We start from the raw sequence: 16,077 nt of genomic DNA, 5'->3' as shown, positions 1-16,077 counted from the left end.
TATCTGAGCAGATTTGGGAGAATAGGCTACTTGAACCCTAATGTATCATGACTGTATGATGGGGAGAATAGGCTACTGAACCCTAATGTATCATGACTGTATGATGGGGAGAATAGGCTACTGAACCCTAATGTATCATGACGGATTTGGGAGAAGAGGCTATTGAACCCTAATGTATCATGACTGATTTGGGAGAAGAGGCTACTGAACCCTAATGTATCATGACTGTATGATGGGGAGAATAGGCTACTGGAACCTTAATGTATCATGACTGTATGATGGCGATAAGGCAGGTGAGAGATCCTGGGCACACTATGATGCCATCTGACCCCAATAAATTAAATTCGCTTAGATGTAGGCTAAACGCCCTAGTTTCGTAGGATTAAACAATGCCACCATGACAAGTGGCCTACATGTTGGCGTGGGTCTCCACCAAGATGAATTCTGCTCCCAGACCTCATATTTCTGTGACTGAAATCGCTGTTTTTTTTAGTCAAGAAAACATATTTTGACAGGGATGCGCCTGCGGCAGTGTGCCCATTCAGATGGACGCTGTGAACAAAGAGGCGAATCGTAATCGACTTGCCTAGGCGACTTACCATAGCAAGGGCGCTGCATAACAGGTCCGTGAGCCGCTTCATCAGTTCTGCCGACCCTGGGCATCAGCGTGCATCTTCCCCAAAATGGGCATCATGGGAATCTCAGCATCATTCATTTCGACCCCCACTCCATTCGAATACGGTCGATAGAGCTCCGTTTCAGTGGTTAACCAAATCGGCATAGAGCGTCGTATTGTAGCGGAATCTATTTCGCTCTACGAATGATGATGCACGTAATATAACCCTAGTCTGTAACATAAAATAGTGACCTAAATCATCGTCCATTCTCATCTTAAATGTCCAAATCGGTGTTTGCTGGGAGGAAAAAATATGCCAGCAATTGGGACGAACAGCCGAGGTAGCATCAGCAGCGCGCCCGTGTGGAGCGTCCCACTTTACTGGAACGCGCAGGACCGTGAGTGGGAGTTCAGAAGCACGCAGCTGCCCGGACGGAGTGGAGACAGTCGGTATAACGCACAAGAGGTGTTTGCAAGGGTAGAATCAAATTAGCCACAATATCTGAAAGTATACCGACTTCCTGTATGTGCCCTAGCCTTACCATATTGTGAGCCGTAGGCTACGTAGGCTCCAACTGAGTAGGCTGGTCGGATTAAACAAACTGGAGCAGCTGCATTCATTGACCGACTTCTGGTTTGAGTTTTGGAATGATAAAACTCTCGAATCACAATGGTGCTTCACATCATCCACAGATGGCAATTACCACGTATCGGTCAAACAAAACAAACTATCACACAGCAGGTCACAGACAATTCACCTGCAAACCATACTTTTACTCTTTGCTTTTTATTCAAGAGTGTAAGCCACCTGTTTCGGCATGCCCAGGGAGGGACTCCCGCTTGGGAGGCGGACGCCCTGACAGTTGCGCAATAGGGCAGCCTGTCAACTCTCCTTTGAGTTTCACCAGTCACGTTCCACTCGGTTACAAGAGCACTGTAGAAACCGTTTATATTATACCTCCATGGTACAAACAGTCTTACCATGTGCTTCCGTGATTGATGATCTACTGGTAATTATTAACTAGTGCATTTAGAAATCTCAGGCACGCACACCCAAATCCTAATCAGTTACAATGTTTAGACAACACTATGATCATTTATGACGGGATTAATTAATCATTGTGTGGGTCAAAGACTACCTAGATTTAAAGGAGTAGTAAAGGGAAAATGCATGTTTAGCCCTGTTTTAAGGTTACTTATGATCATATACAATGGTTCAGATCAAAACGTTGACAAAACTAGCACTTTTGAGAAAGTCTGATAATTACTCTACCACCGTTTTGGTCATACAATGGATGTGGGTGGGCACCTTGAAAAATCTTTCAAAAACATGTTAAACTCTCAATTTCAAAGACAATAAATAATAAACCCAATAAAACATATCTTACTTACGGTATGAAGTTGAAGTTTATTGAGTAACAAATTGCGTCGAGTTATAACTGAATAACACATAAAATGGTGCTGATTAAGTGGTCAAATGGCATGCATACAGCAGCATCATATTTGGGGTATCTATTTATTTTATTTCCAGTGTTATTTTTACAGGGACAGTACACATTCATGAACATTGCTGTAAATGCGTACACATTCATGAACATTGCTATAAATGCGTACATATTCATGAACATTGCTGTAAATGCGTACACATTCATGAACATTGCTGTAAATGCATCAGTATTAGCCGAGGCTAATTTACAACTGTTGTCTCTCGTGTGTGCGCCACTGCGCATGACGACAGACGGTCACACGTCACATACCTGTCACACACACTCGTGTTGTAAACACTGTAAACACTAGGATTGGACCCAGTATTTGACTGTATTACTGATGGTGGATTGTGTCCACCCTCGTGCATCGTTCAGAGCTCGTGACAATAGCCTTTTCTCCTCCTCAGGACTCTAGTTTACACAAACACTATATGTGGTTTCTGAAATAAACAGCTCATAAAATACAGAGGGGTGTATAACTGAACATGCAGGTAAATACCATGTCATATCAACAGGGTCTGAATACATCATTTCTATAAATAACAAACTGACTGAATAGCGACTCTTCCTAGAGAGATACTCTGATCAACCCTGACTTCCTCCTGTATCCACACCATCTTCCTGAATCCTTCTCATCATCTTCCTATACTGAATCCTTCTCATCATCTTCCTATACTGAATCCTTCTCATCATCCTACCATATCCACATTCATCATCCTCCCATATCCACATTTATCATCCTCCCATATCCACACTCATCCTCTCTCATCTTCCTGAACCCTTCCTCCTCTTCCTCGTCTTCAGGGGCGGGGGAGGAGACGCAGGTTGATTGGCCTGGAGGGGATCAACAGTGTTCTGGTTTTGGGTTCCACAGTTTGAAACGTGTCTTTCTCATGCTGGATCTCATAATGCTGCAGTACCTGTTGTAAAAAGACAAGGTCATAGGTCAAGGGTTAATGTCAATGTCAATGTCATTTTAGCACCATTCATACAAATCAATGTAGCACATGGTGCTTTACATAAAGAAGAGATGGATAAAAACATACATCATGTAAACACAATGAGAACAGATTTAAAAGAAGCAAAAATGTATAGAATAAAAAAAAAAAAAGAATAAAAATGAATAGCTCAAGATATTAACACAAGTAAAGCTGCATGATAAAAGCAATATAAAAAATATATGTTTAAAGATCTTGCTTAAAAGTTTCCACGGTCTCAGACATTCAGGTCCTCTGGCAGGATGTTCCAGAGACTGAGGGCATAAGAACTGAGGGCTGCCTCCCCAGGGCTCTTAGTCCTGACTCTAGTACCTCCCCAGACCTCTTAGTCCTGACTCTAGGACCTCCCCAGGCCTCTTAGTCCTGACTCTAGGACCTCCCCAGGCCTCTTAGTCCTGACTCTAGGACCTCCCCAGGGCTCTTAGTCCTGACTCTAGTACCTCCCCAGACCTCTTAGTCTTGGCTCTAGGACCTCCCCATGCCTCTTAGTCCTGACTCTAGGACCTCCCCATGCCTCTTAGTCCTGACTCTAGGACCTCCCCAGGCCTCTTAGTCCTGACTCTAGGACCTCCCCAGGCCTCTTAGTCCTGGCTCTAGGACCTCCTCATGCCTCTTAGTCCTGACTCTAGGACCTCCACATGCCTCTTAGTCCTGACTCTAGGACCTCCCCAGGCCTCTTAGTCCTGACTCTAGGACCTCCCTAGGCCTCTTATTCCTGACTCTAGGACCTCCCCAGGCCTCTTAGTCCTGACTCTAGGACTTCCCCATGCCTCTAAGTCCTGACTCTAGGACCTCCCCAGGCCTCTTAGTCCTGGCTCTAGGACCTCCCCAGGCCTCTTAGTCCTGGCTCTAGGACCTCCCCAGGCCTCTTAGTCCTGGCTCTAGGACCTCCCCAGGCCTCTTAGTCCTGGCTCTAGGACCTCCCCAGGCCTCTTAGTCCTGGCTCTAGGACCTCCCCAGGCCTCTTAGTCCTGGCTCTAGGACCTCCCCAGGCCTCTTAGTCCTGACTCTAGGACCTCCCCATGCCTCTTAGTCCTGACTCTAGGACCTCCCCCTGCCTCTTAGTCCTGGCTCTAGGACCTCCCCATGCCTCTTAGTCCTGGCTCTAGGACCTCCCCAGGCCTCTTAGTCCTGGCTCTAGGACCTCCCCAGGCCTCTTAGTCCTGACTCTAGGACCTCCCCCTGCCTCTTAGTCCTGACTCTAGGACCTCCCCATGCCTCTTAGTCCTGACTCTAGGACCTCCCCAGGCCTCTTAGTCCTGGCTCTAGGACCTCCCCAGGCCTCTTAGTCCTGGCTCTAGGACCTCCTCATGCCTCTTAGTCCTGACTCTAGGACCTCCCCCTGCCTCTTAGTCCTGGCTCTAGGACCTCCCCATGCCTCTTAGTCCTGGCTCTAGGACCTCCTCATGCCTCTTAGTCCTGGCTCTAGGACCTCCCCAGGCCTCTTAGTCCTGACTCTAGGGACCATTACAAGCTCAGTGCCAGAGGATCTGAGGGACCTACTAGGTGTATATTTTCACATCTGACATGTATTTAGGTGCATGATTATGGATGGATTTATAGACTAATAAAATCATCTTAAAATATATTCTAAAACTGTCAGGTAACCAGTGTAGTGATTTTAAACTGGTGTGATGTGAGCCCTCCGTCTGGTCTTTGTAAGAACACGTGCTGCAGCGTTTTGAATCAGTCGGTAGTTAATCACTTTTTTGGGTCTAGGCCAGACAGGAGGGCGTTCTCTGGAAACGTGTGCAGCTCGTGATTGATATTTCTGAAGCTTCCATCACATCCTGCTCATCCTGCTGGTTCTGTAGCCTCTGCATCAACACTGTAGGCCCAACCCAGACACCCTTACTCAACACTGTACGCCCAACCCAGCCACCCTTACTCAACACTGTACGCCCAACCCAGACACCCTTACTCTGCATCAACACTGTAGGCCCAACCCAGCCACCCTTACTCAACACTGTACGCCCAACCCAGACACCCTTACTCTGCATCAACACTGTAGGCCCAGCCCAGCCACCCTTACTCAACACTGTAGCTGATGAACACATTCAAGGCGCAGCCCAGCCACCCTTACTCAACACTGTAGCTGATCAACACATTCAAGGCCCAGCCCAGCCACCCTTACTCAACACTGTAGCTGATAAACACATTCAAGGCCCAGCCCAGCCACCCTTACTCAACACTGTAGCTGATCAACACATTCAAGGCCCAACCCAGCCACCCTTACTCAACACTGTAGCTGATGAACACATTCAAGGCCCAGCCCAGCCACCCTTACTCAACACTGTAGGTGATCAACACATTCAAGGCCCAGCCCAGCCACCCTTACTCAACACTGTAGCTGATCAACACATTCAAGGCCCAGCCCAGCCACCCTTACTCAACACCGTAGCTGATCAACACATTCAAGGCCCAGCCCAGCCACCCTCACTCAACACTGTAGCTGATGAACACATTCAAGGCCCAGCCCAGCCACCCTTACTCAACACTGACTCAACACATCGACGATGTTCAACATCAGTGCGTCCCAGGAAGTGGGCAGCAGCAGATCTCTCTCACTCACCCTGGAGAGGGCGAAGTACATCTCCAGCTCGGCCACTCTCTTGCCCAAACAGGCGCGCACCCCGACCCCGAAGGGGATGGAGCTGTAGGGGTGGTGCTGGTACCCCGCTGGCCCCCGTCTCAGCCAGCGCTCGGGCACAAACCGCTCGGCGTCCACGAACTGTCCCTCGTCGTGGCTGGCCGCGTAGTGGCAGAGATGGAACTGGGTCTGAGAGAGGTCATCAGAGAGGAAGAGCAGAGAGGAAGATGATGACGAGAACGTGGCTTGTAGGTTCTCCGTAGGAGAACAGCGTAGAGGAACGGAACACGGGTCGACTGATCCTCACCAATGATAAAATGCACTCTGCACATTATAGAGGGAACCCTGGACTAATGGTAGCAATAGAACGTCTTGAAAACAATTTAAAAAGACACAGTATGTTGTCATATAAATAACAATAGAATTAAAATGAAATAATAGTAGACATCAAATTATTTTCTCATCCTGTTCACACCTTTTTGGGAAACCAATAGTTGCCCACCACCACTTCATTGTCCATCGTCAACCGGCCGTTGCCAGGGACTACGGGGTACAACCTTGAATGAGAGCAACAGGGTCAGAGGCGTTCAGTTAGCATTGTGTGTTGTCTTGACGACAGTGAGGTAACGTTAACTGTGAAGAGACAGATGTTGTTCCCCCTCCAGGCTCACCCTGACCCACCCAGCCCAGCTCACCCTGAACCACCCAGCCCAGCTCAGCTCACCCTGACCCACCCAGCTCAGCTCAGCTCACCCTGAACCACCCAGCCCAGCTCAGCTCACCCTGAACCACCCAGCTCAGCTCAGCTCACCCTGAACCACCCAGCTCAGCTCAGCTCACCCTGACCCACCCAGCTCAGCTCAGCTCACCCTGACCCACCCAGCTCAGCTCAGCTCACCCTGACCCACCCAGCCCAGCTCAGCTCACCCTGACCCACCCAGCTCAGCTCAACTCACCCTGAACCACCCAGCTCACCCTGAACCACCCAGCTCACCCTGAACCACCCAGCTCAGCTCAGCTCACCCTGAACCACCCAGCTCAGCTCAACTCACCCTGAACCACCCAGCTCAGCTCAGCTCACCCTGAACCACCCAGCTCAGCTCAGCTCAGCTCACCCTGACCCACCCAGCTCAGCTCAACTCACCCTGAACCACCCAGCCCAGCTCAGCTCACCCTGAACCACCCAGCTCAGCTCAGCTCACCCTGACCCACCCAGCCCAGCTCAGCTCACCCTGAACCACCCAGCTCAGCTCAGCTCACCCTGACCCACCCAGCCCAGCTCAACTCACCCTGAACCACCCAGCTCAGCTCAGCTCACCCTGACCCACCCAGCCCAGCTCAGCTCACCCTGAACCACCCAGCCCAGCTCAGCTCACCCTGAACCACCCAGCTCAGCTCAGCTCAGCTCAGCTCACCCTGAACCACCCAGCTCAGCTCAGCTCACCCTGAACCACCCAGCTCAGCTCAGCTCACCCTGAACCACCCAGCTCAGCTCAGCTCACCCTGAACCACCCAGCTCAGCTCAGTTCACCCTGAACCACCCAGCTCAGCTCAGCTCACCCTGACCCACCCAGCTCAGCTGACCCTGAACCACCCAGCTCAGCTCAGCTCACCCTGACCCACCCAGCTCAGCTCACCCTGAACCACCCAGCTCAGCTCACCCTGACCCACCCAGCTCAGCTCAGCTCACCCTGAACCACCCAGCTCAGCTCAACTCACCCTGAACCACCCAGCTCAGCTCAGCTCACCCTGAACCACCCAGCTCAGCTCAGCTCACCCTGAACCACCCCGCTCAGCTCACCCTGAACCACCCACCCAGCTCAGCTCACCCTGAACCACCCAGCTCAGCTCAGCTCACCCTGAACCACCCACCCAGCTCAGCTCACCCTGAACCACCCAGCTCAGCTCAGTTCACCCTGAACCACCCAGCTCAGCTCACCCTGAACCACCCAGCTCAGATCACCCTGAACCACCCAGCTCAGCTCAGCTCAGATCACCCTGAACCACCCAGCCCAGCTCAGCTCACCCTGAACCACCCAGCTCAGCTCAGCTCACCCTGAACCACCCAGCTCAGCTCACCCTGAACCACCCAGCTCAGCTCAGATCACCCTGAACCACCCAGCTCAGCTCAGCTCACCCTGAACCACCCAGCTCAGCTCAGCTCAGCTCAGATCACCCTGAACCACCCAGCTCAGCTCAGATCACCCTGACCCACCCAGCTCAGCTCAGCTCACCCTGAACCACCCAGCTCAGATCACCCTGACCTGGCAGAGACTCAAGCATGTGGCCTTGATGTCGGTCCAGGGCAGGGGGCACGTGCTGATTGCCTCGACTCAAAATGAGTGTAGAGTGGAAGGGTGTCTTTTATTGATCCTGCCAGGGGTAACAGTGGGGCAGTTGGCTCCCTTGCTAAGTGGAGGATATGTTATCTGAATCAACTTATCTGACATGTTGGCCACAAGCCCACTGAAGAGGCCAAAAATCAAGGTGAAGCTAGAACAGGGGCGCAGTTCTTTCGCGACTCCGGCTACTTTAGAGAGTGCGTAATCGGGTCAGCCCAACTAACTCAGCTGCTAGTCGGGTCAGTGCGTGGTTCAGATCAGGTCCGAGCCGACCGGGCTCCAGACCGCAGCTCACCGGAGAGTCTCCTTGATGACGGCCTTCAGGAAGGGCATCCTGGTCAGGTCCTCCGTGCTGGGCGGCCGGCGGCTCGGACACACGGACACGATCTCCCGGTACAGCCTGTCCTGGACAGACCTGTCCCCTGCTAGATGGTAGAACGTCCAGGATAGTGTGTTGGATGTCTGAGATGAGAGGAAGAGAGAGAGAGAGAGAGAGAGAGGGGGAGAGAGAGAGAGAAGGGGAGAGAGAGGGGGGGGGGAGAGAGAGAGAGGGAGAGGGAGGGGGAGAGAGAGAGAGAGGGAGAGAGAGAGAGAGGGAGGGAGGGGGTAGAGAGAGAGAAAGAGGGAGGGGGGGAGAGAGAGGGATGGAGGGGGAAGGAGAGAGAGGGGGAGAGAGAGAGGAGGGGGAGAGAGGGAGGGGGGAGAGAGACAGAGCGATAGAGGGAGGGAGAGAGAGAGAGAGTTTAGGGTTGTTTATTCCCTCAGTCTACAGATTCCAGAAACAAGCCCCAGCCGGACTATACCTGGAATGCAGCCCAGCAGGTTCTGTGCATGTGAGCCCGTTAGGGATGTAACGATAACGATTAGTGATAAACCGTGATCAAATTTGATTAAATTGATCGCAATAAAAACTAAACTAAAACCGTGTTTGATTACCATGCTTTGAAAAACTCACAATGTAAATACTGTCCACCATCAACCAAAGACGCATTATTTTAATGTTTATGCAAACAAAAAGTGCAGTGCTGCTAATATTCTTTGTGGTTTTCAATATAAAACTTGATGAAACGATTTCAGTTTGTGTATCAGTAGTTTTTGAACATTTTCAGCACATTTTACAGTACCACGATAACCGTGATAATTAAGATCGCTCTAATCGTGATGTGAAATTTTCATAGTGAAACATCTCTAGAGCCCCCCCCCCCCCCCGCTCAACGTGTCCACCCCCCCCAGGTCCTGTGAGCCCGCCCCCCCCCCGCTCACCGTGTCCACCCCCCAGGTCCTGTGAGCCCGCCCCCCCCCCCCCTCACCGTGTCCACCCCCCCAGGTCCTGTGAGCCCCCCCCCTCACCGTGTCCACCCCCCCCAGCAGCAGCTCTGTGATGCTGATGTAGACCTCCCCAAGGGTCAGCTTGTCACATGACAGCAGGTAGGTCAGGTACATCCCCTCCACCTGCTTCCCAGCTGCCACCTGGGCATTGATCTCCTCCATCTTGCGGTTAACCAGGAGGTGAGCTATGTGGCACAAACGCACGCGCACACACACACGCACACACACACACACGCACAGTACAGAGACACAAACACATTCCATTTGTGTAATATGGGTCAGTCAGGGCAAGCCAAAGCACATACATTCAGTGCTGCAAATGATCAGTCAATGACTGTGTCGACATTGTGTGTCCTATTCCTTCCCTACGTTCAACTCAAGGTAATTGAGTTCAAACCTTTATTTAGGCAGGGGAAGCCCGTTGAGACCAGGGTCGCATTCACAATGGTGCCCTGGTTACAACAATCAGTGAACAGTACTACAAAGAAGCAATAAAATCATATAAAAACATAGTTTATTAGAAGAAATAGATTCCCATGTACCCGCATGACATTTTTTGTAACATAGTTTTAGGACCCTAATGGTGTCTTATTTTACTTGGTGGGGTTCGTTTGGCGGCCATCTTGAATTGATGTCTAAGCAAATTACAAAAAACACAGATTTTCATAATCCTGAACCAGATTACAAACAAAGACAAACCATGATTACACAAAAACTACCAAACTCTCCTCACCACGTATGAAGAGACTAAACATCTTATTTCTTCAGGAAAAAACAATGGTTTAAGTTAGATATGTGGAACAAAGATAAAGAAATATGTTTTGATGCAACTCACTACACTGGAAATGTATCCTTGGGCAGGTAACTGTGCCGAGGAAAACATTCCTGCCAACACACCCCTGGAACACCACATGAAACCCCTGGAACGTGTCCAGAAAGCTGCTGCTCGCCTGGTGTTCAACCACCCCAAGTCCCACACAACTTCCCTCCTGTGTTCCCTACACTGGCTCCCTGTAACGGCTCCAGTTTAAAACTCTGGCGCTAACCTACAGGGCAATGAAAGGAACAGGCCCCTCCTACCTGCAGGCCAAACACTACACCCCCAAAACCACCAGGGATTAAAAATATGCGTTAGGGGCCGAGCTACAACTGTAACAGCTAACCTCAGAAGACCAGGGTCCAAACGATCAGCCCCTGTGGAGAGGTCATAGAGGTCGTCCCAGGCCCTCCCTACTGTACCTACCCACATCGTAGAGGTCGTCCCAGGCCCTCCCTACTGTACCTACCCACATCGTAGAGGTCGTCCCAGACCCTCCCTACTGTACCTACCCACATCGTAGAGGTCGTCCCAGGCCCTCCCTACTGTACCTACCCACATCGTAGAGGTCGTCCCAGACCCTCCCTACTGTACCTACCCACATCGTAGAGGTCGTCCCAGGCCCTCCCTACTGTACCTACCCACATCGTAGAGGTCGTCCCAGACCCTCCCTACTGTACCTACCCACATCGTAGAGGTCGTCCCAGGCTTTAACGAAGCGCTTCCAGAACGGCAGGACACTGCGTGTCCAGCGGGGGAAGAAGAGGACGGTCTCGGACAGCTTCATCATGTCGTTGAGGGCGGCGATGAAGCGCAGCGTCCCCTCAGGGATGTCCTCCTGGAGACAGCCCAGCCGCGTCTCAAACAGGACGGACGAGATGCCTGAAACAGGCCGGGCCAGATTCATCATCCACTTATGAGATCATATTCCAACACACTTCATTTCATTCCAAATCTTTATTTATACTTGTAAAGTTTCCCTCATTTACAGTGTTGATGAGTTCACACAGAGACACAAATAACCACAGAGCACATGCAATACAGAATAATAATAATAATAATAATAATTATTATTATTATTATTAATAATAATAAAAACAATTACAGGTTGAAGTACAAATGCCAAGAGCCAAGGATTGCGACTGACGGAAGTACCTCAAGCTTGTGCTGTCTAGCTCAAGAGTGTGTTGTAGAGTATTCCAGGTAGGAGGCGGAGTTGGGGACACAATGAGAGGAGGGGGGAGGAGAGGAGCCATGTGCATGAGCGGAGGGGGGGAGGAGCCATGCGCATGAGCGGAGGGGGGGGGGAAGGAGGGGAGGAGGAGCCATGCACATGAGCGGGGGGGGGGGGGGGGGGAGCCATGCGCATGAGCGGAGGAGGGGGGGAGAGGAGCCATACGCATGAGCGGAGGGGGGGGAAGGAGCCATATGCATGAGCGGAGGGGGGGGGGGGGGGGGGGGGGGGGAGCCATGCACATGCGCTCACCTTCAAAGCCGAACTTGTAGAGCTCAGCGGCGATGTCCGTCACGGTGGCCTGGTCAGGGCTGCGCAGACGCAGGCGCTCCACATGCTGCAGCAGGTCGTCCACCACGTGGTGAATGACCGGGGCGTACGCAGACACCTCCTGCAGCTTCAGCATCTTGGGGTTCAGGACGCTGCGGATGCGGTACCACTCCGGGCCCGTACTGCAGGACGGGGGGGGGGCGGGGGGCAGGAGGGGTCAAAAGTAGAGACGAGGAAAGGTCCTAGAAAGATCTGTTCTATGCTCAAAACAAGCAATGTTTCATGGACTGCACTTATATAGCGCTTTTATCCAAAGCGCTTTACAATGAAGGCCTCTCATTCACCCATTAACACACACACGCCAATAAAGGTAGCTGCCATGCAAGGTGCTAGCCTGTCACTGGGAGCAATTTGGGGTTCAGTGTCTTTGCCCAGGGACACTTCAACATGTCGTCAGAAGGGGCTGGGATTCGAACCGCCGTCATTGGACGACCCGCTCTACCTCCTAAGCTACAGTCTCCCTCATGTTATCAAAGTCAAAGTCAAAATTTTCACTTGCTACATCATAACAAGTACAGTGAGCAGTGAGATGTGTTCGCTCATAGATTGTGCCCACTAACCACAGTAGAGAGGGGAAACCTCAGCGGAGCGAACAGGATGACCACGGGAATGGCCCGCACCAACTTCAATCAATGAATCAATTAAGTTATACAATTGGGTTGGACAAAAGCCTCAAAAGTACAGTACCGAAGCCATGTTTGTCTACTGTACCTCAAACAATATGTACCAACCTCAGACGGCCTCATTCATACTCTTCAGAGCAGTGGTAGGCCTACTTAGACAGAGCAGGACAGAACACACATGCAGGTGGAACCAGACTACAGCACAGTAGGTACATTTATTTTAGATCTTGGTCTTTTCCAATCATAATATAATCTTAATTCAAGGCTCCAGCTGTTCCCTTAATACTGAGGCAAGGGTGTCTTTAGTAAGAGGTGTGTTTGGGATCATGGCCCTTACTCCACATGGAGCCCGTAAGCCTGGCCTCTCATGTCCCGGTATTCCTTCCAGTGGGGGAGTTCGGTCCGGACCGGGTAGCGCCCCTCCTGTCGGATCATCTGGGATATCAGCTCCGGCGTCGCCACGTTCACGATGTCGAACGGGCCGAACCGTGAGCGCCAGATCGGTCCGTACAAACGCTTATGCTCAATCTGGATTATGGAAGAAGGGAACAGAATCTTAGAAATATAGATTTTAAATCAGGAGAAATATAGATTTTGAAGCGTTGGTTATGAGAAGTTATGTCACACAGGTCTTGCAGAGCTTTGCAGGTCTTGGTTTGCAGAGAAGGACTAAGTCACTACGGTGTATCTTACAAGTCACAAGTCGGTCTCAAATCTTCACCTTACTAGAGTCTCACATGAGGGTCAAGTCTCAAGTTAAGTGCCAAATTCACAAGTCTTAGATTTTAGTCATTTAGCAGACACTTTTAACCAAAGCTACTTACAATAAGTACATTTGCCAAGAGTAGAATGAGTGAAACAGCTGTACATGTTTTCTTGTTGACCCGGCCTTACAAAGGGCATAGTGCATGATGCACTATCAGCTGAGTTCTCTCTGTAGTTCCTCCCTGGCTGAACAGGTGTGCTAATTAGAATCAGCTGGTTAGGTTCATGGGTGAAGGAAATACATGGTTTACTTTCTGAAGCCGTGTTTCATGCCCATGATTGGTTCAGGCTACTGGGCAGTTTAGAAGTTGGAAATAAAAACCACTACTGCTGGGCTAGCATGTTGCAATTTTACAAAACAACGTAGCCGACAATCAGATTAATGTTTGCCTACCTTTATAACCAATTCATCTAATCTATCTGATCTTTAATGACACATGGAACTTTCCTCAGACTGTTTATGCAGGGGTGTGTGGGTGCGAGGGAGGGGGGCGTGGTTGGGGTATAATCAATTGCCTTTTGAGACACTATATCTGACTGTCTCAACTCTCTTAAAAGGGCCATATCACAAATGCAGATAGATAGATAGATAGATAGATAGATAGATAGATAGATAGATAGATAGATAGATAGATAGATAGACAGACAAATCACAACGGGCACAGGTGCACTTTGCACTATCATCAGAAGTTACAGTAAGCTCTTTGAGTGAGATAGCCTATGCCACAAAAACATAACTGGGATAAATTCAGCCATGGCAAAGCAACAGCTGTTTATGCAATTTATGCACAAAAATAGTAAATATTATATCGTACTCACCTGCATCGCATGGCTCTTGTCTGCATAGCCCTTCACAAAGAGCCAGTACGCAGTGGTTGCCAAACTCGGCCCGGGAAGATCGTCTATAGTTTTATACTTCCCAGGAGCTATTGTGGTCTGCAAATTGATCTGTCTAGAAGTTCCGGATTTGAGTCTTCTTCCCGAGCCGTCCAGGGCCGCTGCTTTTGATCGGCATTGGACAGCTGCGAACCGCAACGACCTGACCGCACCTGGGCTGCCCATCTTGCGTCTGGCGATTAAAAATGACTTAACAGTGTAGCCTACTACTACTACTACTACTACTACTAATACACTTAGGTCGCGGGCCGCCTATAGCCTACAACACGCCCATCAGTGACTCATAAGAATATTGCCCATCGGGACAGACGGCCTAACCATCCTGATAACCCACATTCTGTTTCTCTCAACCTCTTGCATGTAGCAGCTAGACTGCGGTCAAGACAAGTTCCCGAGTTATGAAATCGTTCTTCCGACATTGGGATGTTCATGAGCTTTTAAGTCAGATAAGTAAGATAATGTATTGTATTGCCCCGGGCTAGCTGTTTCTCGTTTTTGCGTGACAAAGAGTAAAGGATTCTCTCAAAGATATTGCTTTACCTGACTTGTTAAATAGCCTAACTTGAGCTAATCTAGATCAGTCTACGTGTATAGCAACTAAATTACAACCTACCATATGGCATAGCCTACGATGTGAGCCAAAAATAAACAGTTTATTACCGCCACAACTAAACTTTTAATCTACTTTCGTCCGCTACTTCCTGCCTATAACGTCACAAATCAGCAAGTCGTGTATCAAATCAAATCAAACTAGCGCATTTCCTACACAGAGACAACACAAAAAGTGCTTTACAGAGAGCAATGGGGGGCGGGCATAGGTCCCACCCCTACATTCCAGAGGGAAGCAAAAAAAACGGGGGGGGGGTCAGAAAAGTGAGCTGTAAAAAATATTCCCTGAACTCTTATCAACGAGACGATCGAGCAAGCTCCTGGAAAATGTTTGTCTATTGGCTAAGAACATATATAGAACAGATCATAAGAGAATGCTTCATAAGAGAGACATGACTAACAGTAGAGTTCACAAATAGTTACTGTTAGAGCCATTTTTCCTTTCATCCGTACGATTATACCTAATTGATTAATTTGCTTTATTATTGACATGTCTGCCTATTCATTATTCACTTTGCCTGAACCAGCCAATGTTGAGCACTCCCCCTGCTGTTGTTTCATATGCATTGTGTAAGACAGGAAATGACTTCATGAAGGGGTGTTGGCATAAAGGGGTAAATGAGGACAGGTGTATGAGAGATTGTTTGTTTTGAGAAGATGGGAGCGGTATAGTCTTTTGACCGCTAGCTTTTTGTTAATATTATTTGGACAAAGTTCATCACAGATTTTTGTAAGTTGTGTTCCTGTGGCTGCATCACCAAAATAAATGAAGGTAAAGCAAAGTCCTTGAATCTCTGTGATTGCTTTGATTGGATGGAAGCAAAGAGCCAGTGTGTCCAAAACCACATACCCAATGCAAAGACAAGTGGCTATCATTTTGAAAGTAGTAAGAAGCCATTACATTGTCAAAAGACTCCGCAGACTGTGGTTTTTTGTGTTATCTTTTAAATGAAGACAAAGGAGAAAGATAACTCCATGAGAGGAGGGCAGGACTTCAACAGATTCCTAGGCTGCACAAGGAGGACATAGGAGGCTGTGAGCTGCACAAGGAGGACACAGCATGCCGTGAGTAAAGTGGAGCACTGGGAAAAGTTATGAAGGAAACCCTGTCAAGTTGGAATCACTTCTCAAACTATGGAAATGCCAAACTAGGCGTGTTGATGGAAGTTTGACAAAGTGCAAATGGGAAAACCAATTATATTATTGTGGAACCTGATGTGAAATAAACATGGAGGACAAAATGTCAGATAAGGACAAAGACCAAGATTGGTCTCCTGCCAAGGCAGAGGAAAGGTTCAAAGCACTCAGTGGATCCCGCAGAGGGAAACTTGGAACATGCACCCGCAAAATGAATGAGGTTAAAGCACTACTACAGGTGCCTGGTGTAGATGCCTTAAAGGTGTATGAAGGGGTTGAATCACTTCAAAGGTCACTTGATGA

General features: G+C 49.4%; 1 protein-coding gene across 1 annotated transcript; it reads right to left on the bottom strand.

Moving 5' to 3' along the window:
- Positions 1 to 2,127: 2,127 nt before the first annotated feature.
- On the bottom strand, positions 2,128 to 14,696 carry cyp27a2 (cytochrome P450 family 27 subfamily A member 2). The gene is made up of 9 exons (XM_084447400.1): positions 13,951 to 14,696; positions 12,704 to 12,894; positions 11,666 to 11,865; positions 10,864 to 11,061; positions 9,384 to 9,547; positions 8,329 to 8,495; positions 6,167 to 6,248; positions 5,674 to 5,880; positions 2,128 to 3,023 (listed from the first exon to the last, which is right to left on the bottom strand). Exons 1-9 carry the CDS (start codon positions 14,191 to 14,193, stop codon positions 2,904 to 2,906), a joined length of 1,572 nt encoding a protein of 523 aa, XP_084303526.1. The 5' UTR covers positions 14,194 to 14,696; the 3' UTR covers positions 2,128 to 2,903.
- Positions 14,697 to 16,077: the final 1,381 nt, after the last annotated feature.

This window comes from Borostomias antarcticus (genome assembly GCF_949987555.1).
Source record: "Borostomias antarcticus genome assembly, chromosome: 12".
Classification (NCBI taxonomy): domain Eukaryota; kingdom Metazoa; phylum Chordata; class Actinopteri; order Stomiiformes; family Stomiidae; genus Borostomias; species Borostomias antarcticus.
This window is presented reverse-complemented; position numbering and strand designations above follow the sequence as displayed.